The following is a 27,404-nucleotide window of genomic DNA, read 5'->3' on the forward strand; positions in this document are numbered from 1 at the left end:
AAGACATGTTTCTATAACGAATCCAAACAAGAACAAAAAAAAAACCTTGTACAAACTGTTTATCCCACACTAATCCACATGTAAAAGGTGGGCTGATGTGTTGCTCTCAGTGCAACATTTGCTACTTTATAGACAATGCAGAGCTTCATTGGGCTGTCTAAATAAAGCTGAGGCTTATCCTACATGTTTATTTAACTGCAGTTTGACCCGGCCCGCTGCCGCACCGCGTCACGCCATTCCCAGCTGTTGTGTGCAGCGACTGCCGTTTAGTCACGTATTAAAACTTCTGTCGGATTTCTTATTTATATACGCAATGTGTACGAGTTGTTGCACGCCAGCAGCGTCGCTGGTTTGATGAGGTTTCTAACAGCCCTTATTAAACCTTACTAAATGCACAGGCCATGTTTTAAGTCACATGTTAGCATTCCTAACTATCATAAGCCAACAAATGGCGTGTACGGTACCGTACAATAAAACCAAAATAAATGAAAGCTACTTTTTCGAGACGACATATAGTGGATATGGCCTTAAAAAAAGCTTCGATTCACACTTCAGCATCCTCAGATTCATCTATTTGCAGAGTTTTGAATGTGTATTTGTTTATGTATTTATTGATTTATGGATGTATTTATTTATTTTTGTTGGGGGAAGCCCTATCCCTGTTTTTCAGGGAAACCGCTAATTGGCAGTATTTTCCCGCTTATTCATGTTTTTTTCAGAAAATAATATTTTTCTCATGGCAATTACAACGGCCATCAATTATTCACTTATTTTCGCTATTTGCGGTCTCTATCCCCTGCGAATGATGGGGGTCCACTGTATACAGTAGAGAGTATCACTTCAACATACTTCCTTGACACCAATTATTACTTTCCTATTAGCCAGGGCTTTGGCACCATCTTGCGGCAGCTTGGAGCATTACAGAAAGAGTACCCAAAAAAAAACGCAAATATGCTAATTTTTTTAGGCGAATAGCTCGAGGTTAAGTTCCACAAAAAAACAACGCAAATAGGTGAATTTGGGAATAGACAACTGCAAACAGGCAGGGGTTCACTGTCCTTGAAATGTATCTCAATTTCAGCCATTTGCCCCCCCCCCCCCAAAAAAAAGGCGTTGAGTGAACTGCTGAAATGCAGATGTGCCTTCCCTTCAAAGTGTTCGGCCATGCGTGAAGACAAGTCATTCCTGTCAAGTCCAAATCGGCGCTTTTGGCCCCAGCATGTGAGTCAACACCTGCTGTGCAAACGCAGTGGCGTAAGGCTCGAAAGGTAACTGACAAAGCCGTTCAACTGGCTGGCGTGTCACAATTTCACTCGGAGTGGGCACGGTTCGACGCCAATTAAAACATAAGAGAGGTCAAGGTGATTTTTGCATGCTCTGTTTAAGCAGAGTAATACAAAGACGTACAGTATGAGGTGATGAATAAGACAAACTGAGCATAAAAAAAAAGAATTTGCACATGATTTATTTGCCATCTGGCTCTCAAGACAACAGAGCCCATGCCATATCATACAATTTAATCATAATTCATAATAATAATTTCTCCTCTTCTCATGTTTTAAAATGTGATGTATCTCATTTTATTGTCCGTGTTTTTTTTAATAACCACAGGAATGCCTATTTGATGCAGTCCATACAAGCCACCTGGTATTAGTGAAGCGCTATTTCAAAAATAAATGTTGCAATTTGGGAATACACCAGATCAAGGGTGCGCAAACATTTGTGCTCAGGGGTCACATTTGATTTGGAAAACAAACAGGTCATTTATAGTCCCTGTCTAATCTGAGGGAAAAAAAGAAAAAAAAAACACGCACACAAACAGAAGGTGTATTTTCTCAGTTGTTATCATTAGTTAATTTATCATGTTTTGCTATGTTGTTTTATTTTGATGATGCAGGAAGTCCCTTTTCCACCAAACAGCCCAGGAACTTTGAGTTCCTGCTAGCAAAAGGTTCTTATGGCTTAAGTGGTTTGCGTCTCCACTGCACGTATTAGTTCAGTGTAGCTTATCCAAATGAAAGAGTTGTTCATTACTTACACTTGCTTGATCTAAATAATAATAATAATAATAATAATAATAATTGCAGGCAAATCTAATTTTTCTTATTTTATCCATCCATCCATCCATCCATTCATTTTCTGTACCACTTATCCTCACTAACTTAATCGAAGTTTAAAATATATTTGATATCTTTAAACCCTAACCCTAATCCTTTAATTATCCAGGTAAGGCAAATTAGAAATGATTGTCATTTGCAATGCCAACCTCGTTGCAGATAGGGTCTCTGAACCACCGCCACCCCCACAATGGATGGAGTTGAATCAATACTATTTTGTCCATTTATTATTTATTTTTTCCCTCAATCCACTTTACGACAGCGCTCTCTAGCGTTTATCCAGAGGAAAATGTACAATTTCTTTTGTCCCGCCTCCTCTGCGGTTCTATTGGCTGGAGCGTTTGGCGCCTTTGTCGCCCTCTGCATCCTCTCCATTGGCTGGGCGACACGTCCGTCAGAGCGGCCTACGGAAGTACAGCAATAAAGATGGAGGGCGATATTTCAGACATGAACAGACCTCAAATGTATTTATTTGGTGAGCTCTAGCCTTTAACAAACAATTAGTTGTTACGCATTTTCGACTCACACACGTAATTCGTTTAGCTAAAAGACGCTGGCTGTGTAACAGGTTCATTTAACCGCCCCAATTGTGCTCTTTTGTTAGCTCGCCGGGGATAGAGGATACAAAAATGGCAAACAGGCGTAGCTCAAGTTGCTCCACGTCTTTGTCGACTATTTTTCATTTGATTATTATTATTATTATTTTGTATGCACACATGCATGTTCGTTACATGTCCCATGTCTTTGTCCAGGTTGCACCCTCAAATCGGACAAACGGGAGTACAAAGTTGACGTCGACGACGATGAAACGGAACAGCAGCTGTCCCTCAAAGCGGTGAGGTGTCCATTAAAAAGTCTGTGGAAAAAAAAAACGTTAAAAAAATTGCGTTTGTTCACAAATTGTTCCCAGCAGTACTGTACACTCACATCGTCAACTTCTCTGTATTGGACGTCAAGTGATCATGTTTAGCTCAGCTCTTGCTTATGCGCATTGGAAAATCAATGGGTAAAATTGCAATTATTATTTTTTTTTTTAATGAGACATGTTCGTGCTTCCATTCATCCATTTTCTACACCGCTTACCCTCATTGAGTGAGCTGGAATCTATCCTGGCTGACCTTTGGCGAGAAGCAAAATAGACTCCGTATAGACAAATAACCGTTCACACTCACGTTCAAGGATTCAAGGACTTTAAAGTGTCATACCAACACATATTTACACATGATATGGCATGAAATTTGATACCGGAGATCCAAGATTAGCCAATTAAGTCTCAATATTGTATTATCAATAAATCTGTTATGTGTTCAACATAACAACCAACATCAAATCAATCCCCAACATGCACAGATTTTAATTTCTCAGTCATCGGCGCCATCTGGTGGGGTTCACTGTCCATAAAGAAATGCAACTAACTTTAATCGTAATTCCACCGAACTGTATTAGTAGCATAGCTAGCTTGTTTTTACACTCTGAATTAAGTTGTACGCTGCACCCTGTTGCTGTTTCAGGCCTGCCTGGGAGCCGAGGCTGAGGACAAGTTCCACATGGTGGAGGTGGAGGCCCTCACTTACGATGGCAAGGCCACCAAAGTACCACTGGTTGTGCTGAAACCGTCCGTTCTGCCCTCTGTGAGTCAAAACCAGTCAGGAAATATACATTTGGAAGGCATTAAGCCTTTCTGCATGTTTGCCCTGTTGGGCCGCCATGAGTGAAGTTGTTGTCAGAACCGGTACTGGCCCAATATATGAATGATATAATATATTAAGTTTTAGTTATTATTTCAAATTTAGTGTCTTAATACTGTATTATTTAAGCCCCTTTAAGAAATGATTAATACAGTTGTATTTACTATGACTGACCTCACTAATATCAAGGCATTGCAATTGGAAAAATCAACAATGCTTAAAAAAAAAAATCAATTACAAAATTATTTACTTAGAACTGACGTTCCAATCATAGAGATAAATAACCGCGATATACGGTATATATGGTATCTATGATTTACACACATGGTTGTATGCCGATAAGTGTTACGACAGTAACGACACTCTGCTGTAAAGTGTGGTGTTTTGGTGCACTTTGGCCAGTTTGTTTCGGTGATAAATTTTGTGAGGTAGGAAACAGAAAACTTTTGGTAACTTAGGAATTTGTACTGGCCCATTCAGGCCAGCATGTATAGGTAGATGGTGGCCCCGACACACCGGTGTACCGGCCCCCGGCCATCAGGTCACCTTTAACGTTGACTCCTGCATTTGGCATACATTTGTACGTGTGTGTGTGTGTGTGTGCTGAATCCTATTATGGAAACTCAATATGAATGATTTTTTCCCCCCCCCATTTCCTAGATGGGTTTAGGTGGGTTCGAGATCACGCCGCCGGTTACATTACGTCTCCTGTCAGGTTCCGGACCAGTGCACATCAGTGGACAGCATTTTGTCAGTGAGTATTAACGAGCCAGCTCTTTTCATAATTCTATATCCAGTTTGAAAAATATGACTCAAGTGATGAAAATCAACTTGTTTGTTACTTCATGTCCTTTGATCAGACTGACTAAAAGGTGTGTATCTATCATGCGCCACATTTGTTCAGTGTTTAAAAGTTGAGTCTTTTTATGCTATTTTTGGGACTATTTTAACTCGCCATTCAGTTCTAAAAGTTGAAAAAACACACCAACAAATAGGGTCAGTGAACACAGCACATGAAATTCTTTCCAACGGCAAATACGAAGAGAAGCAATGTAGATGCAAAATGCTGCGTTTTATAGGAAACTTGGATAAAATGTATTGTTGAGGATGGGCAGCTCGATGGGTGTAGTGGTTAGCACATCTGTTTATAGTTTTGGGTTTGAGTGTCGGTTTCTCATTGTGCTTGTGTGGGTTTTCTGCGCATTCCAAAAACATGTTGGTTTCATTGACGTCTCTAAATTGTCCATAGCTTTGAATGTGAGTGCTGAGTGTGAATGGTTGTTTGTCTATATTAGGGCTGTCACGATCGATTGTCCCTGTGTCCGTGTGAAACATTGGTTCTGGCGGCGTAGACATGGTTCCAGCGGAACTTTTGTTTGTTTGTTTGTTGGTCCCGGCGGAGCTTGCGTCGACCTATTTTAGAAGTCGATTTAGCTGAGCCCCCAGTCCTAGTCTATATGTACCTTGTGATTGGCTGGCGACCAGTCTGGGGTGTACCCTGCCTCTCCCCCAAAATCAGCTGGTTTAGGCTCCAGCTCACCTGCGAACGTGAGGAGTACGGACGCAATGTTGAACATAGATGATGGATGGTCGAGGGTATAAATCTGAATATAACCTAACTTTTTTTTTTTTTTTTTTATAAAGGTGTAAAGGATTCAGACAATGAAGAGGAAGAACACAACACGTCGCCGGTGAAGCGTCCCGCTGGCCTGATGTTGGAGAAAAAGGCTTCACTGGTAGCTCTCTCAATGAATTTTTTTTTCAGTGGTTAATCTTCGAAAACAGGGTACAAACAATTATCCAGTCCAGTCTCCCCCCCCCAAATATTTCATTTTCATGAAAACTATTATTTACTACAAATAATGTGCCATTGTTCTATGTATTGATCTATGCCAGTGGCTTATTCGTGACAGGCAGAACAATGAAATGCTCTTCCACTAGATGGCAGAAGGTACAATTAATCTGTGTATCCACCTGTTGCCATGCACGTAAATGTGATCGTCGGTAAATAAGGATCGTCAGTGTTGAGCAGGTGTAACGTTTATGATTGTTGTTTTTTTTGGATGTATTATGTTTTCTGAGCAGATTGGGGAGGGAAAAAAATGCTCTTTACACACTCCACAACACAGGATAATCTTTGAGAGACAGTAATTGGGCCGTTGCTGACTTTAATCAGAAATGGGGAATCGGACTCAAAATCAGCCCGATGATGGCTGTGTGTGTACCCCGCTTAAACAGTTTGTTTTTATTTTTATTTGTTACATACAACTAAATGTTAGGCTATTTTCTCGCTGAAGTTTGTCGAATGTGTATTACAGTGAACATGCTTTGCCATGTGAGCTGTCCCAAATAAAATTGCTCGCTAATTATTGTACTATGCATATCAATATTTCAAGTCACGTGCAAAAACTCTAAATCTGTGTTTGCGTCATTTTAATTTGTTTTGCAGAAAAAGCTAAAGATGGACTCTGATGAAGACAGCGACGAGGATGACGACGACGACGAGTACGGTTGTCTGATTTCTATTTTTATCAGTCAGCCATCAGCCTCAAGCATACATTTTTTTTGTATTCATTTGTAGTGATGATGATGATGAAGACAGTGATGAAAATGAAGCCACACCCCAGAAGACCGTCAAAAAAGTAAGCCTGGTCTATTTGTTGAAGGTTTTTTTTTTTTTTTTTTTAATGAATAATCATTCATGATTTGTTGCATCAGGCCGTATCACGAACGCATCACAGCATGAATTAAACAAAGCTGCATGTGTCCAAATGGACTGTTAGTCCTTATTAGTCCACTGGGTGTCAGCATAGCCAGACGCTTTCACACAAATACATTTCTTCCCTCAAGTCCTTCTGTTTCCAGCATCGTTTAAACTCCCACAGACTGTATGTATCCCGTGGCAACATTTCATTTGCCTCCAGCACCACCTCCCACCCCTGCACCCAGTGACCGGCCACTTTTTTTCCCCCCCTGTGCAAGGCAAAAACATGGAACTTTTTCATCCTGTTCTCTCTTGCGCCCACCTGTTTTCGCCGTGTAAAACACAGGGTGTGTGGATTTCTCCTCTCTAATCTACGGGAATTCTCACTGTCTCAGCGGTGGGACGGCACTATTTCATGCCTTCAACGCAAACTTTACGCACACATGTATGCATTATTTTTACATACAGGTATTTGCAGTAAGTGCACATTAATCTATACCAGCAAGATGCAGTGGAACCAACAAAGCTGAACACCGATTGACTTCCAAGGTATTAAATTATGACTCACACTTGGATAAAAATATATATATTTTTTTGAGCCATCCACCTCTTTCTTATACAATGTCCCAAAAAGCCTGTTTTGTGTTTATAAATAGTCGTTTGTAACTGTATTTTTATATAAATCACACTTAAAAAAATGTTTAATCTACATACCTCCTAAAAATGCTAAATGTTTTAGTTGTTTTATATTTAATCATTCATTTATTATTTTTATGTAAATCACTCTTTGGTAAAAATAGTGTTGTTGTAGTGCCCAAAACCTTTAAGGACCACACCTCCAACATTGGTGCATCTCCTAGAAAAATGTTAAAAAGGCTGTTTTTGATTTAATTTATTTTTATTATTTTATTTTTAATGGTCATACTTAACCTTTTTATTATTTTTGTGTAATTAACCCTTTGGGAAAAAGGACACAATTTAACGTCATTGTGATGCGACGAAAGTCATGGTGAGATATAAAGCCATCATGATGAATTATAAAGTCATCATTATGAGTTTTAATCTTGTCACGATGAGATATCAAGTCATCAGAATGATGGTCATGAGAATGATGAGAATGAAACGAAATCTAAAGATGTCATGATTAGATTTAAAGTCAACAATTGACGTGAGGATCCCGGTTATAATAAAACTCAACAATTGACGAGAGCGTATCCTTGCGTAGCAACCGAATCCCGTGTGACTGACGGTCGTCAATTATTGACGTTTTACGTTAACTCTCCGTTAGCCGGGATCCTCTCATCAATTGTTGACTTGAAATCTCATCATAATGACTTTAAATTTCATCCTGACAACTTTATATCTCATCATGATGACTTAAAACGGCATCCTGTCGACTTTAAATGTCTTCATGACGACTTTAAATCACGTCTCAGCTTCCCCCCCCACCCCTCTCTCTCTCTCTCTCTCTCTCTCTCTCTATCTATATATATTAGGTGACCCTATCCTAATACGCCGTTGTACATTTTTAACTCTTTTACTTATTTTTCTAGAAATCAGAAGCCACGCACTGCCTTCAACGTGCCGACTCAGTTGGCGCACCCGGTCTGCCCTGTACGCACCCTTAATAAAGTCATATATTAAAGAAAAAAATAGTGTAAATGTGTAATTATTAGACCAAATGGTCATCACACTTGTCACAACGCAATCCCTGAAGGGCGCTCTCGCACCTCTTCCTCTCCGTTTCCTGAGCTGAAGTATCGTGAGATTTGCTGACGTCACACGCGATGATTTATTGAACTCGTTATGGTTTTTGCTGCATATTCTTTCTGAACGTTTTAGCTTTAACTCCAAATTGTTGCACTTTGTGGGTTCCACTGTTCATATTTGCATTGTCTTAACACGCGTAGGTTTACTTTTTACTTTGCGCGCACACATTTTTTTTGGGTGCAACCCTGCATATCTTTGTCCCTCTGTCATCCCACTGTTAATATGATTGCCCTTTTTTTTTTTTCTTTTTTTTTTTTCTTTTTTTAAAAATTGTCTCTCGTGCCATTTCAGCTCCGCACCTGGCCATCACCTTTGAACAAGTCTCACATATCTCCGTAATCACTTTCAAGTGTGTGTGCGTGTGTCTCAGCCCTATTTTGGTGTGTGAGTTCTCCTCGCTTTGACAAAAACACACGGGTCGAGTAAGAAACGGTGCCAGGGCGAGAGATCAAAGCGAGGCAGATGCGCATACCTGCGACGTGAGCGCCGATCCTCGCCTCGGGGTCAGATGACAGCTGAGCACGTCTGTCACCTGTTGATTTATTCCGTTGTCTTCTCCCTCCTCCATAATCTTAGCCCACATATTCACACTCCTTGTCCACATGACCATGGCGTGAGATGGAAGTGATTAGCGAGGAAGGCATTCTGATGTCTTTCTTTATGGGTGAAACTGCATGTAAGTGTTGACATTTATCAATCAGGGAGTCTGTTGATCCTTAAAAAGTTTGTTTTTCCAAAACATAGGCCTTATTCAAACTTAAAAATGACACTTAACTACAAGGAACTTAACAGGTCAAGTGTAAAAAGCACAATACGTTTACACAACAGAAACCTAATAAAAACTGGAGCCTTTTGGAAATGTTTAAGATACAGGCAGCAATGTTGTTGTCTAGAGTAGCGACACCCAAGATATAGCGCTATGTTAAGCATTATAAGCACAGAGGTCCGCCATTACCGTTTTGGTTGTGTTCTGACTGCTGTTAAAAGCTTTTTGACTCTTACCGCACGCATTGTTCCCTCGTCAATAGTGAAAGATGACAGGTCTGTTGTCATGACTGAAGCCTCTCTTGCGCTTCTCATCTCGTCATGTTCAAAACGTCTCGTAAACGCTGTCACTTGATCTTTCCAGAGGTATTGCTTCGGGAAATGACACGTGTAATGGTCTTGTAGTCGTTATGTCAAGACGGGCAATTACACTTGCAACCCGCTCCGAGGGGAGGAAAGGCTTGGTGTTCAGGAAATGTGAGTTATTAGATAATCGTGCAGGTGAAATCTATCAATAGAAACCTAATTGGAAGGCCTCCGGCATGTAGGGAGGCAACTGACGTGCCTATTATCGGACATTGTGCTAATTCGCTGTCTTTCCGCTTTTTAGAATATTTCTTAATTCAAAAATTAGATGCAAGATTAATTGATGCATTTTTTCTCATTTTTATGCACACATTTTAGTTCAAATATATTGAACGATCATTCTACAGCCTTCATGGTTTCTCCCGTGCGGTTATTGTGTGTGTGTGTGTGTGTATGTATGTATGTCCGGATGTATCAATTTTGACATTTTTCGTAGGGCCCAGAAACATCGAAGAAGGCCAACAAGAGTCTGATGAAACAAAACGGCCCTGCAGCGACCCCATCAGGATCCGGGGTTAGACAACAGATTAAGGTATAGCAAGTCTTGCTTGTTTAACAGTGTGCCCTTTTTAGATGTAGGGGTACACTACTCAGCTGCTACCTAATGAAACGGTGTAGGAGTATTAGTGTAGCGAGTAACAAGTAGGAGTATCACGGTGTATTACTGTATCGCAGCTTTGATTGATAACACATTAACTTAATGAGCAAAAACTCCTGCCCTAGTAGCAGCTCTACAACATGTCTGTTTTGTTTTGTTGATGTAAACCGATTGTTTTGGCCTCTGTTTTTCAATGACCAACTGCTTTCATAGATTTTGATTGATTCCAAATAGACTGGATGGAAATCAGTCTTGCCTTCCTTGTACTCTGGAATGTGATAAGCACATTGCAATTAGCTCTACCTGACAGTAAAATTCGATGGCGGAATGTCTTGGGCGGCCGCCTCTCAAAGCCCAAATCTTGAGCTCCGCTTCTCTCTTAAGCAAACACACCTGACCTCTAAAATGGTTTCCTGGGGCAAGGTTTAAACTCGTGACCCTGTGTCCCGACCTCGCCGGCTTGGGTTGCAGCCACCTTTTGATGCCCCCCGCCAGCCCACACGGCAACATGCAACACCAGGGGAATACAAATTGGCCTGCTTTTCCACACGTTTCACATAGCATTTGATCAAATGGCTTTGACAGGAACAAAGATAAGGCAGTACCACCACAAAGACAATACAACCAGGCCAATTGCTGCTTATCTGACCTCTTGCAAGATTGTGATTTGTGTGTAACGCTAAAAACACAACTCCCATGGTAAGGAAAATGGGGCTTTTGCACTGCAGGAACTAGGAATTCTGTTTATTTGGATTGCAGGAGCAAGAGAGTTTGCCCTATTGCTACTAAATTTTAACAACATATAGCAGACAGATGGGTGGCAGTTTTTGCAAACGCCATTTATCAACAACACCCAGAAACGCCACCGGCTTCTCTGGGCCCGAGCTCATCTAAGTTGGACTGATGCAAAGTGGAAAAGTGTTCTGTGGTCCGACAAGTCCACACTTCAGATTGTTTTTGGAAATTGTGGACGTCGTGTCCTCCGGGCCAAAGAGGAAAAGAAACATCCGGACTGTTATGGACGCAAAGTTCAAAAGCCAGCGTCTGTGATGGTATGGGGCTGTGTTAGTGCCAACGGCATGGGTAACATACACATCTGTGAAGGCACCATTCATCCTGAAAGGTACATACAGGTTTTGGAGAAACATGTGCTGCCATCCAAGCAACGTCTTTTTCATGGACGCCCATGCTTATTTCAACAAGACAATGCCAAACCACATTCTGCACGTGTTACAACAGGGTGGCTTCGTAGTGAAAGAGTGCGGCTACTAGACTGGCCTGCCTGCAGTCCAGACCTGTCTCCCATTGAAAATGTGTGGCGCATTATGAAGCGTAAAATACGACAACGGAGACCCCGGACTGTTGAACAGATGAAGCTGTACATCAAGCAAGAATGGGAAAGAATTCAACAATTAGTGTCCTCAGTTCCCAAACATTTATTGAATGTTGTTAAAAGAAAAGGTGATGTAACACAGTGGTAAACATGACCCTGTCCAAGCTTTTTTTGGAACGTGTTTTAGCCATAAAATTCTAAGTTAATGTTTATTTGCTAAAAACAATAAAGTTTATCATTTTGAACATTGAATATCTTGTCTTTGTAGTGTATTCAATGAAATAAAGGTTGAACATGATTTGCAAATCATTGTATTGTTTTTATTTGTTTAACACAACGTCTCAACTTCATTGGAATTGGGATTGTACCAAGAACTAAAAGTAATTTTGGTACAAAAGCGCCTAAATTGAATCTCCAAGGAAAGTTGGCAGTCTTGCTCTGTTGGAAAGTGCCACCTGGATTCTCCTTAAAGTTCAGCCCCTAAATCTAATTTCAGTTATGAACATGTAATTTAGTAGGCATGTCTGTTTTGAGTACACCTACCAAAATCTTTCAAGAACCCATGCCTGAAGAGAAATGGAATGTTCGCCATTTTGGTTTGAAGCAGCTATTTTAGGGTCGTTATTCATAAATCCTTTAAAAACGAATTAATCCATTCCAGCCCCCCCCCTCCAAAAAAAATATTTGTAACATTTATTAATGAGGAAAAAAAGCCCTCTTAATATTGTACATTATAAAAACATAATTAAGTTATTTCCATTTTCTAGACCGCTTCGCTTATCCTGACTAGGGTCGCGGGCGTGCTGGAGCCTATCCCAGCTATCTCCGGGCAAGAGGCGGGGTACACCCTGAACTGGTTGCCAGCCAGTCGCAGACTATTCACAACATAATTAAATAGGATGTGAAGAAATACACGTTTTGTGCATCATGATTAATTCACTGTGATTGTGCGGCTCCTTTTGTTGTGTGCTCCTTGACCACGAGGGAGCAGTGTAATAAAGACTTGTATATACTGTACACTGAGACAGAGGAGACGTCACAACTCCGCAGTCATCTGCAGTAGTATTTGTCATTTTCCGCAGAGGACATAGAGTCAATGCCTGTGACTATTGTTGTAGTGCCTATTGTCATGTGTTGCTCCACCATTTGTGTTCATATAGCTGTTGCTTCAAGGGTTTTCATTATACCACGCACCACACATTTGAAGACACTCTTCTTGAAATCCTCCAACGATGAGCTGACAGGTTGCCGAAACCGTCCGACCAGTTTGAATTTGTGTCTTGTGGAGCTTGGCCTGTTTCCGTCGCCTCTCTTGTACCCAACAACTGTTCCCTCTTGACAACCTCTTCACACCCCTCGCTTCCTGGACACACCTTCTCCCAATTGCTCTCATTACCAGTGTTTGATGTCTGGTGCAGCTTGCGCTTCCAGATGCCCCCGAGGAGCGAGGAAGAGGGCGTGGATGTCTGTTTTTTCTCTCCTAAACGCAGGTGACTGGTCATTAGATCGCCTCGTCAGATCTGCTGCCAGTACTGCAGTTCTCACCTCTCGCGGCCCAGCGTGTCGCTGCACCTTCTTGCGTAACTGGGCTTGTCATGAGACTCAACAAAGTCGCGCCGATCCAAAGTCAATTTATCTTCCAGCTGGTTTTCTTTAGATTGATGAGTTTGGAGAAGTTGTGCCTTAAAGCAGACGTCAGAGTTGTAAAGTTGTTAACCACTTTGCTCAGACTTATCCCAGAGGATGAGTCATTGTTTTTAGCAGCTGATTGACATGTGTTAAAACAGGTGCCTATCTGGATAGCATTAAGTATAAAGATATTTTTTTATGTGGGTATGACTCGTCAGATTGGAACTAATGTGCATGAGAACCTTCAAAAAGACCAACCCATTGAGTGACATACATGACCCCCGTATCCAGAAACATTACATGACGACATTAGGACAAAAAGACGAGTCGGCGCCTGCACTACCAAGGAATATTTGTAAGAGCCAACTTCTAAGTTGGTTTAGTGCGACATTTATACTGAAGACCTTAATGTATTAAACCACCACATCCTGACTGTTTAGTGGGACCTTGTTCTATGGGCACCGATAAGATCGGCAACCTGTTTATGTGTTTCCTTTTGAAGATTTTCACCCATGTTGCCCATACCTGTTTGAAGCATGAATCATTAAATACTACATTTTTAAATCCAAACAAGTCAGACCTGCGTCCCTGAATGGATTGGAGCAGAGGTTCCACTCCACTGTGTTTTGAAATGAACAGATCGTAAATCCACTAAATTATGTATTCACAGCTATTGATTGCCAGGTATGCTTTGTCTCTTGCTGGGGGTGCTTTTAGCCTTCTATTTGCGAATGATTGTGGGTTGTTCTTGTTGATTGAAGTCTATGTGAACATGCTCACAGCGAGATTAAGAGAACCAGGGTTGAGTTAACAGACTACTTATCGGTAATTGTGGTTGCTCGGTCATGTTGAGCCAGATCCCTTCAAGACGTCGTGTCTTTGCGGAGCTCTCATCATCGCGCAACCCCCCCTTCCTCCCCGGGGCAAACTTGATGAGCGAAGGTGTTGCAAAAACATGTGTTTGCTTTGGATTGAAGACGACAGATTGCGTCAAATGAGAGTGTGCTTGTGATTAAGTTTCATGTCTTGTGGCATCTGTAATCAGCGTCTGGGCCAGATGAAAAAGCTTGTGTGTTTATCAGCTGTTTCAGGTCCACAGCTGGCCTTTGGTGCTGGCTTATGCGGAGAGCTGCCTGTAAATAATAAATGTAGTGGATTTGGCTGGCCAGCAGCCAGCAGCATATGTGTTCTTTGTCTGTAGTAGTGGGGTGCATGTGCGCAAAGTTTTTCTTATTTTTTTTTATTTTTTTCTCCGACCTTTTGATGTTTGCTGTAAAATACATGGAGAAGGGCACAGATGACTTTATTTTTTAAACATTGACTAATCTCAAGAATATGATCTCTTATCATATTCCTAAGATTAGTCAATGTTTTCAACTATATAAATGTCTGTCCTTAATTCTCAAAGACAGACATTGCTGTCTTGGACAAATGACGTGACAGTTTTACACTATTCAGGAGAACCAAGTCTGACATTGGATCTCCCTTTTAAGCACCGATCGCTATCCTGCACACTTTGATCAAATTCAGCATATTTCTCTAAACAGTCCACGTGCCGTCAAGTGGGATGAGAATAATATCAGGTGTTTGCACTCTCCGCTCTGGCTCTTACAATGACAGAAAAAAACATATTGGACAGAGCAAGACAGCGGTATTACAGCCAGTCAGGGAGAGTTTTCTTCTCAACCAAAACTCAATAACAGTTCAAGACATACTATTTCTGAGTTATATACAATTCAAGCAAATAGTTACTTTATTATTAGGACTCATTTGTTCAACTTTACATGCAATGTTTTAAGTTTTGTTAAAAACAATTAGTAATTTTTCATGTATAATACACAGAGCTGTCAAGTACAAATACTTCGTTACCTTACTTGAGTAGAAATTTTGTGTATCCGTACTTTACTGGAGTATTTATTTTTCAGCCTACTTTTCACTTCTAACCCTTACATTTTCACGCAAATATCTGTACTTTCTACTCCTTAAACTTAAAAGAAAAAGCCTTGTTCTATTGCATGTTGGATTGTGTTCATTCCAGCTTTTCACTGTTCAAAAACACATCCAAAAAATCCTATATGGATGAAACATGCGAGGATTGTGATTTTGATGGTGGTCGGATGAGAAGTATAAAAATTCATTCCAACACCCTATTGGTTTGTACGTGATGCTTCGCACCTGCACATGGCAGGTCAGGTAACAAAGAAAAATCGTCACACTCGGACATAAAAAGCAGACGTATAGGCCTGAGATGTCAGTGGCACAGAACTCGACGTAAAAGTCCCAGCCGATTACCAGCAGCGAGGAGGGTGATACCCAGAAAAGCCAGCCAACCCTGGTACATACCTGGAAAAATTTTCAAAATCTGTAAAGACAAGTACCACCAGCTAATGGCTTTCAAAAACTCGCCATCTAATTTGAAAAAGCATATCGAGGTAAGCTGAAAGTTTGTCGAAAGGGTATGAGACTCTATATTCGACTTTTCGTTATGATCAGTTGGTTATTGACAAAATGTTGTAGTACATAAAAGTACATTTGCTATGGCTGTGATTCAACATTGCTAGTTCGTTTGGTGGACTATGTGTGCATATATTCAGCTGAAAGAGGTAGCCTTCAACGTAACTTTTTAATATAACATTATAGTCATTGTGGCCTTGAGATAAATGTTTGTTTTTTGGAGGAGGCGGGGTATTGCACAATAGGCCCCTGTGACGCGGCCTAAGCTTTTGTCCTTATTGGAATTTCTTTTCGCCTTGCTTTACTTTTACTTTTATACTTTTAATAACAACTGCATTCACCGTAATGATGAGTTGTAGTTTTAGTTTATTTTTATTTTTTTTGTTTCTGTGCTGCTCCATAGAAAAATGTGTTTTATGTGAAATCCGATCAGTGGCACAAAATGGTTGGGTACCGCTGTTCTGCGCTTGACTGGAGTCGTTAGCTTCAGCTCGTCCGATCGCTACTAGCCTTAGTATATTCATACCAGCAGCAGTGGGACCATGCAATGGCAGCAAGGAACAAGAGCAGCGGAAGTGAAGCTTCATCACCACATTATTATGTCCAATAATGTCAACAACTGTGTGCTAACGAGATCTTTATTCATCTTAAAAGGTGTAAGAAAACACGCACCAAAACAATGACAATGACCGTGTCGTTGCTGTTCGTGCACTTCCAGCCGGCATGCGTAATTAACCAAAAATGTCTTAACATGAAAAAAGTCAGTGGCAGTAAAAACATCTGGGATCGCTGCCTTTAATTAAAAAAAAATATTTGTACTATACATTATTGTTAATAATCTTGTAATATATTTATTCTTTGAAGCATTGATATTAATTAGTTTAGTTGTAATGTCTTGATTTTAGTAAGAATAGTACACAGTCAAAACCATGAATTATAACCATATATATAGACACAAACACACACACAGGTGTCACAATGGATGACTGGTTAGCACATCTGCCTCACGTTTCTGAGGACCTGGGTTCAAACCAGGCCTCGCCTGTGCGGAGTTTGCATGTTCTCCCCGTGCCAGCGTGGGTTTTCTCCCGGTGTCCTCCCACATCCCAAAAAAACATGCATGGTATTTTAATTGAAGACTTCGAAATTGCCCATAGGTTTGAATGTGAGTGTGAATGGTTGTTTGTTTCTACAGTATGTGTATGAGGGGCCATTAGGGACATTATTCAGGATTAGCTCTCACACTTACTATTCAAATGCTTTCACACACACACACACAAACTACTGAAAGGCTCTCATTAGAACTACTCAAACACTCTCATACGCACGAGTGCTGCTCTCATTAACACTACTCAAATGCTCTCATACGCACGAGTCTTGCTCTCATTAACACTACTCAAATGCTCTCATTGACACTACTCAAATGCTCTCATACACACAAGTCTTGCTCTCATTAACACTAGTCAAATGCACGAGTCTAGCTCTCATTAACACTACTCAAATGCTATCACGCGAGCACGTCAATCACATTCTCGCACACATCACTGGCATTCACGAGTTCATGTCAATCATGCTCACACATGAATAGTGTAAATCTTTTATTAGGTAGTTTAATTCAAAAAGTGAATTTATGGAGATGAACTGCACACTGCACACACTCAGAGTGAAGTATTTCATATTTAAAATATGTATTATTTTGATGATTGTAGCACATAGCAAATAAAAAAAAAATTCCCCATATTGAGAAACTAAAATATAACGTCAAACGAAATAGTGAATTAATTCAAGAAATAAAGTGATTTTTAATGTAGAAATTAGGCTGGAATTTGCCCTCTGAAAAGTAATTCAGTGTTTAATCACTCTATGAGTACTGAAGAAAAACTTTTCAACTATATTCTAATTTATTGAGATGTACCTATATTTTAAAAAGTCATGAAATATTTGACTCTGACTGTGTAGTCTGGAGTGCATATCTATCACACGAGTTTCACTACAACAATTAAATTCCTTCATTCCCTTTGGACACCTCATTAGGTACACCGGAGCTTGAACGCGACAATCCGGCCATCCTGCCTGCAACGAACCGTATACGTTTCAAATTGTAACGCAGCGGTGTTGAAACTCTGTCTTGAGTCCAGGAGTAAACACACGTCCATTGCGCTTTAGCCCGAAAGGCACATTTATTCGGCAGCTTCCGCGTCCGAATAATGCCGTCTCGCTCTTGATAGACGAGCCAGCCTAGCCCTACGTCATACACAACACGGTTTCTGATTGGCTGACCATTGCGTCATATCCTACAGCACTTACACATTAAAAGCAGACATTTTAAATCACTGAGGAAAAGCAACAATCAACAAGTATACGACACATATACATTAAAAATATATATGTATGTACTATACAGTATAATGCTATGTAACGCTACTGCTTAAGTTAGGCTTACGATGGTACTTTATGGCTGTTCGTTAATGCCATATTTTATTTTGAAACCACTTACTTTTCAACTCATATAAATACACGCTCACTTACATACGCCTCAAACGTTTGCACACATACAGGTCAAACACACTCGCATGAACATGTCAAATCTATGCACATACCATCCTCAAATCCATTCATAAAATATACTCAAATCCTTTCACATTTCCATCTCAAATGCTGACATACATTCTTGTGGAAAAAAAAAATCTTGGGAGATTTATTTTAAAATAGATAGAGATTATAGATACATTTTGACAAATAGTTATGATTGACATGAACTCTTGAATGCCAGTGATGTGGCCGAGAATGTGATTGACATGCTCGCGTGAACGCATTTGAGTAGTGTTAATGAGAGCATTTGAGCAGTCAATGAGAGCATTTGAGTTGTGTCAATGAGAGCATTTGAGTAGTGTTAATGAGAGCAGCACTCGTGCGTATGAGAGTGTTTGAGTAGTCCTTATGAGAGGCTTTCAGTAGTTTGTGTGTGTGTGAAAGCATTTGAATAGTAAGTGTGAGAGCTAATCCTGAATAATGTCCCGAACGGCCCCTCATATATGTGCCCTGCTATTGCCAGTTCAGGGTGTACCCCGCCTCTCGCCCAAAGATAGCTAGGATAGGCTCCAGCACGCCCGCGAGCCTAGTGAGGATAAGCGGTACGGAAAATGTGTGTGTGTGTGTGTTTATATATATATATATAATTTTAGGCAGAACAACTGACTACAGAGTAATACAGTAATATTTTCTTAAAGGCTCTAATAATACAGTATAAATATGCTAATATATCATGAATATACCGGGCCAAGACCGGTTCTGACAGGGTCACATAGCTTGGCTTTGGGGCACCATTCAAAAAGGCTTAATGTTGGACCCTATTGACCATGATCTCAATGGTGTCTTCCTCCAATCGTTAGCCAACCATTCACCTACTCAGGCACAGAAGTAGGAACTAAAGGACAACATGACCAGCCAGGACTGTACTTGCCATGCTTAGTCCCCTTCTATGAGTCCCTTCTTGCTTCATTCAAACATGTTTCTGGCTATCGATGAAACCCTGCAATTTCTTTGGATTCCACGCTGCCGTTGCATGCAGAGACAAGCTCTTGGCTTGTGTAACATCCACTCGCATCCAGAATGCCGTGTGTGTGTGTGTGTGTGTGTGTGTGTGTGTGTGCGTGTGCGTGTGTGTGTGCGTGCGTGCGTGCGTGCGTGCGCGCGCGTCTGTCTGTCTGACACATTCAGGCACACACGCTGGACGCACCTGTTGGACTGCGCATGCAGCAGTCTTCATTCCTTATAATTCCTATGAGATCACAAAAGATTCACGGTATTGAACAGAAACCTAGTCATATGTTTCATAAAAAGACACACTTAAACACACAAGTTGCTCTTTGGCACGTGTGTCTTTCAGTTCTGTGAATTTGCCATTGATGGAAATTTTAACAACTGGAATGACAGGGTTCGCCCTCTCCGCCTTGCAACTAATAATTTGTACCTGATGTATTGAAAGTAAAAAATAAAAAGATGTTGTAATTAGGGTACATTTTGTCGTCCCTTGTCATTCTTTTATCTCCATCCAGCTGCTTACTCATGCCAAGGCTATAAACACAGGCCAGACTAAATAGGTCACAATTGGGGCTGACGCTCAAGCTGGTCTGCGATGTTCATAATATCAATCCATGACTACTCAATCCACTTAGAAAATCCTCTATTTTATACGCCATAAAAAGGTCAGACGGCATTCAGATAGTACAGAAAGAAGAAATATTGCTCTCATATGTAATCTTTTGAATCTCCAGCTCTGTAAATCTCCATTTGACATCCCAATCAGCCTGTCTTATCTGGACAATATATTTTTCCAGACACTTGTTCCAGGAAAAGACAAAGCGCAGGCCGGCCCGTCTAAATCTCCATCTTTGGCTGAGATAAAGAACAAGTTGTCGACGGCAGCCAAAGAGGTACAGCCGCCATTCTCATCCTCGCAGATTGCCGCTCCTAATTGAGTGTCTGCCGCATGGCCGACTGCATGATTTACTGTCTTCCCGCACCAGGGAAAACCGCTGCCCAAGACGGAACAGAAGTTTGAGAACTTTGTCAAGAGTTCCTTTAAAATTTCAGACAAACAAGTAAGTAACTTTCACACATTTGATGTTTTTTCATTTCATTGTAAAAAATATTTGGTGACGTATTTACTGACTGCACATGGCCTCAGATCCCAGAGCCAACTGAGACAGCTCTTGCCTTGAGAGCCTCCATTTTTATTTATTTATTTATTTTACATTTTTAACCCCACGCCATGTGTTATGTGTTCTTTTTTTTTTCTTGTGATCAATGCATCACTGCAAAGGTTATGTCAGGTTTTGAGCCAGATTTTTATAGCCATCAGATGATTATATCAGTATATTAATATACAGCGGATAGACAATGTCTACGCCTGACTGATACCTTTTGAACAGTGATGCTGTGGAAGCTCTCTGCGGACCATAGCTTGTACTTTAATATACGGTATGAGGGCAAAAATGTGAGGAAAAGCATACTAGAAGATCAGAACTTTATTTGGGGTTAATCAGAGGCACTTGAAATGGTGGTGGGTCTGTGCTGACTCCCATTTAACATGAGTTTGGATGTGATTGGTTAATTCTAAACACAGCAACTTCCCCAGTTATAAGAGGGCGTGAACACTTATGCAACCGCATTACCAGTTGTTTATTTTTACTTCCCCTCTCAAAGATACTTTTTTAATTGAGTTGTACAGGTTATAGGTCACATTAATGGTGAGAAAAGTTTGGAAATGATAATATCACAAGGGTGTGTGGATTTAGTTTTATATCCACTATTTATTCTATTATTACAAAAAGTATGTATGTTCTGATGAATTGATTAGGTATGATAAATGTAACATCCTAAAAGGGACCAGTGGAAACATGATATTAATGGAAGTAGTCAGCTCGTAAAAATGGATAAATATATTTTATTTAAATAAAGTTAGTCAAGTTCCTCTCTACTAAACAGGTCATTAATATTTAGGTTGAAATGTTAAAAAAAAGAAACTACAATATTCCGTGGTATTTAGGGGTGTACATGATAGTTATGTTTAATTGGTGTGAGGATTACATCGGGGTCCTTGGAAAAAATTCTCCCTCGTAAGGGGTCCCTGTGCCCAAAAAGGGTTGTGGACCCCTGTTTCCGAAGCGCATCGAGCTAAAGTCTCGCGCGGTATGCTGAGGTCTTGCATTAAATCAGGCATGACAGTGGTTGAAGCTGCATTTTGCCAGGAAATGTTCGGAATCGTGTGACTTTAGGCTCATTCGACATTCAAGGTCCTGCTGCATCAACGTTGGTAGTTGGCCATTTTGCTCGGGATTTTGGCAGTTGTCAGGTCAAGAGCCCTTTCCCTTCGTTTTAAGCCTTAAGAGCTCTTCGCCATGATGGATTCACAGGAATGCGCCATTGTTCTTCACACGGTTGACATACATTATGCTCTCCAGTGGGCCTCACACACACACACACACACACACACACACACACACACACTCACACACTCACACACACCTCTCCAGGACGCCGTGTTCTCTTTGAACTATATCCATTTTGTGTCAGTGGGCCCGGCCCGCGTTGAGGCAGAATGGGAGTACACCTGCCAAGACCGACTCTTTCCCAGTGATTTAGTGGCATGTGTGTCTTTTGTAGCCTTAATTAAGGGACCGGTGGTATGCGGATGGTACCAGTCTCACATTAACATTCAAGGCCTTTAACCAGCCCAATGCAGAATCTAAATCTTTTTCGACTGCGTTCTTGTCGTTTTAGTGGCAAAACAACAGCCTCTTGCCTTTTATTTCATAGTGCGCAAATGTATCACTCATAAAGGCTTCTGCAGGGTGTCAGATAGTAGTAGTGGATTCTGGACTGTTAGGACATTTACTATTTACGGCCCTGAAATTGCTTTGTTTCATCATTGTTATTCTTTACAACAACAAAAAAAAAAAAAATACCATTTTGAGGGGTTTCCCAGACTCAAAAACTCCCAACTTGAAAATCCCACCCCTAAAGCCAGTTTCAGTTCATATGAAAATAAGTCAGTATGTCTATCATGAGTAGAGTGACAAAAAAAAAAAAAAGCCATGCCCAAAAATAAACCCAATGGAAATCAACCATTATGGTTTGAAGTGGCCATTTCTAGGGGTCCTTCAAAAACAAACTTGTCCTAGAGAATTTGTCCAATGGCTACCAAATTTCAACCATGTTTACTAGACAGATTTTAGTTTCCGTCTTTGCATGTGCTTAATGCGTAGTAGCAAATTTTAATGACTTGGCCGATTGTAAACAAATCTGAACCACAACTAGACAGCTGTGCGCTGCTAAATTGCGACAAGACAAAAAATAGTGTTTGACCACAGCATGGCAGCAAAGTTTGATGAGTCGCAAAAAGAGCAAAGGTTCACACCCAGTTCACTGCCATTTTCGTTTCAAGGGGATATTTTAGGGGAATGTTGGTCATTTCAATGTGTCTTTCAAAAATGTACTTTTTTTGTCCGACTGCTAGGAAATTTGAACCACATATACTGTACACTAAATTGCGAAAGATTTTAGTTTCTGTCATTACATGGCAGAAAAGTTTAATGAATTCTCCGATCGGAACAAAATTAGGACAGTGTACAGTGGTGCCTTGAGATACGAGTTGAATTTGCTCTTTTGTTACTCCAGTAGTACACGTGTATCCAAAATCCTCTTTCCTCATTGAAATGAGTAGAAATGCAATTAATCCGTTGCAGCCCCCCCAAAATGCAAAAATTTGGTTTTTCAATTTATATTTGTATTTTTCATAAGACAAAAATGCACTCAACTCTATTGCAATGTACAAAAACACACAGTAATACAATTTTTCCACTGTAAAGAAACCAATGTGAATTGATAGTGGTCGGATGTTGAGAAGTTTGCTGCAGCCGTTTAGTGGTGGGAGGGGTCTCTCTGGTCACGGCACTCGTATCTCAGTGCACCACTGTATACCCCCTAAATGGGCGTTGCTAAATTGCTTTAAAAAAAAAAAAAAAGGAAATATGTGTGGGCGAAGCATTGCAGTAAATTTTGATCACTTAGCATTAAATATGAAACAAACGCAGGAAAGCAACCATTTTGGTTTGGGACAGCCATTTTGGGCAATTTCCAGGGGTTCTTAAAAAACGAACTTGTACTTAAGATTTCATCCGATTGCGCCCGAATTTGAACCACGTACATTAGACAGATGGGTGACGATAAATGCGGTCTTTGCCATTATGTGTGGGTGGCGTTTAGCTGGAAAATGTTGGCCGTGCAGTGAAGAGAGCAGGTGAAAGCCCTTTCAAGTGAAGCTTGTAGTGGTGGTGAGGTGGGGAGAGTTCTTGTTGCTCCCACTGTGGAGAGAAACATCTGTGGAAATGCTTTGGTTTCAACAGCCTGGGCTGAGATTTGTCAGACCTGAAGCACCTACTCATATACTCTGGTATGTACTACTGCCCCCACCCAAGCCCTCGTCGCTCCCCGACAGCCCGGTCTCAAGTCCCGCCGCCGAGACGCACAAAAACATGTTAGGAAAAGTTAGTCACGTCTCTCATGCTTGTCCTTTTCTGTGTTTGTACTCTTCTTCCTTTCTACCACAGGTGGTCAAGGACCTGTGGGCTTTTGTGAAGACGCTGAAGATGGAGAAGAAGTAGACGGCCTCACACTTTGAACTCATTTCTCTGTTTTTGCATCTGTCGGGTGATTTAAAGGCACAGTCAGCGATATTTCCTACTTAACCTTGTTTTCCATAACGACGTCACTAATACCGTATGACTGGGACGCGTGGCAACACACTATTTCACTCGGCACACATTTAGTGAAAGAGTGGTTTCGCGCTATGCGGAATCCGCCCATCTCGTCAGTCTTCACCACCTGTAGCGAAGTAAAGTGACAGCGCGCCCTGTTCCGACCTGCAGACCTGCCGTTTCCCGCATTAAATAAACAGCTACAGTAACACGCGTGACACCTGCTGATTTTACACTTGGAGCAAGGACATTTAGTATGTTATCAGGACTTTTCAAGTAATAAAAGCTAATTCTTCATTTTATTTAGGGAAGGCTCTGTTAATAGTTTTGCCGTCCTTGTTTTTACCAATGTAAAACCAAAACAGAACCAAGTGTCACAAGATACTCATAATTACCGTACCATATATGCTCAAAAAGTGGCCGAGTGCAGTCTTAGAATAATATTAAACAAGGTTCACTGGTTTATTTCATTAAAACGTATGTCCCGTAAAAGTGCAGTTGAAACCAAAATAAATACAGTGTAATGGCTACAAATAACTCACGTGGCTCCCCAGAACGCTAATCGTCGTTCTCCACATAACGTAAGATAAGACCGCGTCGGGAACTACTTATTTACAACATCCGGTAACACTACACACTTTCTAAGCAACAGTTTACCTGTCTCAGTAGGTGCTGCTGTTTTGGTAAGCAACATAGTCCATATGGGTACCGCAGTTAACTCCTTAAAATCGGGTATGACCATCAGTATTTGCCTGGCCTTAAATGAACGAGGAACATCGTCTATTAGCGAGACTGCAACTATGTGAGGAAATACGGTAGTAATGACTCCTCTGAATCTATTTCTTACAATGATTTTATTTCCAGTAAATGTTTCTTTTACCACAAACTCGCATGTGACTCTCTTTTTTGAAGCATTTTCCAAGGAGGGGAAAAAAAACGCTTCGGAGTTTCAAGTCTACACAAAAGGGTAAAATCCTACAACAGTAGCTATAAAATGCAAAGCACCTGCAGATGTCACATTTATTGCGTTCAGGTGCTTCGAGATAGTTAATTGTGTGCATGCTGAGATTGGCATCTCACTTTGCTCGCGCGTTACGCCGAAAAGACTGCCTGCAGAAGCTCCGCATTTCCACGATGCCGCACGTCCTCATCAGACGCAATAATGATAATGCAATAGGAAATATTGCAGAATGTGCCTTTAAAAGTCGCCGCTCTATACTGAGATACGTCCCATTTTTCTGTGAATGACATTTTGTTTTACTTTACATTTTTATCCATGCTTGTATTGTTCGTGTGCTTTTAGGTCTTTTTTGCACCAAAGTTATGGTTCGTTTTCGTGCATTTAGTGAATTACTAAACCCCAGAATTACTTCATAGAAACAAACACGTTTTGCAGCAACTTTTACATATCTTTCCATCTTTTTCTTGTGTGTGTGAACCCAGTTTTGTTGTGCTTGAAGTTTTTCCAGGAACACACCTGGTGCTCATGTATCAGAATTATTTCTTCTTTTTCTCTCCTCGACACATTTGATGCAAATGTAGCTTTTATTTGCAGCCCATGTAAAGCTTCATAAAGCAGTGGTGTTCCAGTACTTTGATTTAAACGGTGTACACATATACTGATTTTTTAAATCTGAGAGACCCTGCAATCACGATAACAAAATAAATCGCTGTGTGTCCTTATTGCTCTTATTGCGTGTGTCATACTCGAGGTGAAAAACAGAGCAACACACACAATAACTGCCGTAGTACCAAAGCTGACCCGGGAGAGCCAGCTTGGTGCCACAGGGCATCCAGACTGCCGGAAAAAATACAAAAAAAGAGGAAAGGCTTTGTAGAAGAAATCGAAGAGCCTAAGCTAACTGCTAGCTTGCCTTGCAACAACATTGTACATAATATAAACACACGACAATGGCTGAAACGCAAACCCTATCTGAAAAGTTAACTTTTTGAGAAAACAAGAAAAAATATTTGTTGTTTCCTTGCAGAATGCTATTCGTCAAGATGAAACCCACCAGTCAGAAAATCCTGCATATAAAACCCTTTGCGTGTCAGCCATCGATAAGGATTTGCGATTGTAATTATTGAACAGATTTAATATTTATGATTGTCAGCCCCTGATGTCTTTCTGAGCAAATCGGGGAGGACAAATCACCATTTAACACAGGATAATTGGCTAAAATAATCTTCCAGAGACATTGTCATCTGATAGTCAGGCCTTTGCAAAGTTTAATTGGATGCGGAAAATCGCGCTCAAAATTGACCCGATTATCTTTGCGTGGTGAATGACTTGTGAGACGCAATATACAAACAGTCAATACAACCAGTTCCTCTATTGTGTCTGGCAAGTCGCTTCCTAATTGGCTGGTTTCCCGGTTTAACATTTACGATTGTTGGCCCTGACTGTTTTACGAACTCTTAACACACCCCATGCCACAGGATAATCGCTTAGGATAATCTTTCAAAGACAACCAAAAATCTGATTTTTGCTTACATTTGTCGATCTATTAATGAAGTGAGAGAAAATGCTCAAACTGGTCCAGATTGTCGGTATGCGTGTAACCCGCTTAAGAAGCAAAATCAATGAGCTCTATAAAACCAACACAGATGTTTAAAGATCAGTCGCAGCAGTGTATTTACAAGTTGTCCGCCGTATATTTTAACTTACCTGCTAATGGGAGAATCCTATGATTAAGCGAGATGTTTCTGTTTACTACCGCGCGATCATGATGTATTCATCAGAGAATGACACGAGAGCAAAAAAAAAAAAAAAAAAATGATGTCACCTCGACAGAAAGCGCATGAATTGTTTGCACTCTTGAATAGCTCAATGGCTACAAGCGTGTACTCAGTCTGCCCTGATGATGTGTTTATGGCGCCGTATAATGCCTTTTTACGAGATACTCTGATGCCATCTTTTATTATTCATGTCAATCCCTCCATCATTACGTTCTTCATCTGATCAAATAGGAATTGCTGACCTCTTAATTAACCTAATTCTTTATAGATTTAGTAGCAAAGTTTGACTTTAGGCTATTTTGCTATCGTGAATGAATGGGTAACGTAGTTGTTTTTATCAGTTTAATTAACTATTTTTCTTGAATGATTGTGTTTGTATGGCACCTGAACAAGTTTTCTTGTGTTTGATGATATAATGCTCAATCCGACCTTCTGTTGCAGCCTCAGATTTTTACTGTATGCTTTGGAGCCTGTACGCGATCAAATGAAATTGACATTTTACTGCAAAACACACTACTGTACCGTTATAAAGCTGACTTTGTTCGATATCATCATTTTAGTACCATAGAACTTTAGCATATAGTGTGATTTTTTTTAAATTCCATCATCAATGCATATGAAATTCATAATAGTTCAGTGGAAGCGCCAAAGTTGGAACACCCAAAAATGTCTTGTGCCGAAGATTTTTGGGAGAAAGTCCATCAAAATATCAACATGGTGCTGTGTTGTATTATCTCTTGCGATGCTTTGATTATTGATAAAACTGAATCAAATCAATGGCAATTTTGACTTTTTTAATATGTTGGCTATACCAGCTTTTAAATTATAGGGGACATATTAAGGGAAATTAACACCTTGTTTACAGATTGTTGTGTTTCTGAAGTACCTGCCCACCCATTAAGTGTAAAGTTAAATAACCCAGTAAATATTTTATTTTCTATTTCTGAAAATGGTTAAATTAGCCAGTGGTGGTGGCTTCA

At 40.5% G+C, this 27,404-nt stretch overlaps 1 protein-coding gene across 1 annotated transcript; it reads left to right on the plus strand.

Moving 5' to 3' along the window:
* The first annotated feature begins 2,507 nt into the window (after positions 1-2,507).
* On the plus strand, positions 2,508-27,201 carry npm1b (nucleophosmin 1b). Its single transcript, XM_061686023.1, has 11 exons — positions 2,508-2,592; positions 2,870-2,952; positions 3,629-3,748; positions 4,466-4,559; positions 5,450-5,541; positions 6,255-6,310; positions 6,387-6,447; positions 9,847-9,942; positions 19,765-19,860; positions 19,954-20,028; positions 23,539-27,201. Exons 1-11 carry the CDS (start codon positions 2,544-2,546, stop codon positions 23,590-23,592), a joined length of 876 nt encoding a protein of 291 aa, XP_061542007.1. The 5' UTR covers positions 2,508-2,543; the 3' UTR covers positions 23,593-27,201.
* The last annotated feature ends 203 nt before the right edge of the window (positions 27,202-27,404 follow it).

Source organism: Phycodurus eques, chromosome 9, assembly GCF_024500275.1.
Source record: "Phycodurus eques isolate BA_2022a chromosome 9, UOR_Pequ_1.1, whole genome shotgun sequence".
Classification (NCBI taxonomy): Eukaryota; Metazoa; Chordata; class Actinopteri; order Syngnathiformes; family Syngnathidae; genus Phycodurus; species Phycodurus eques.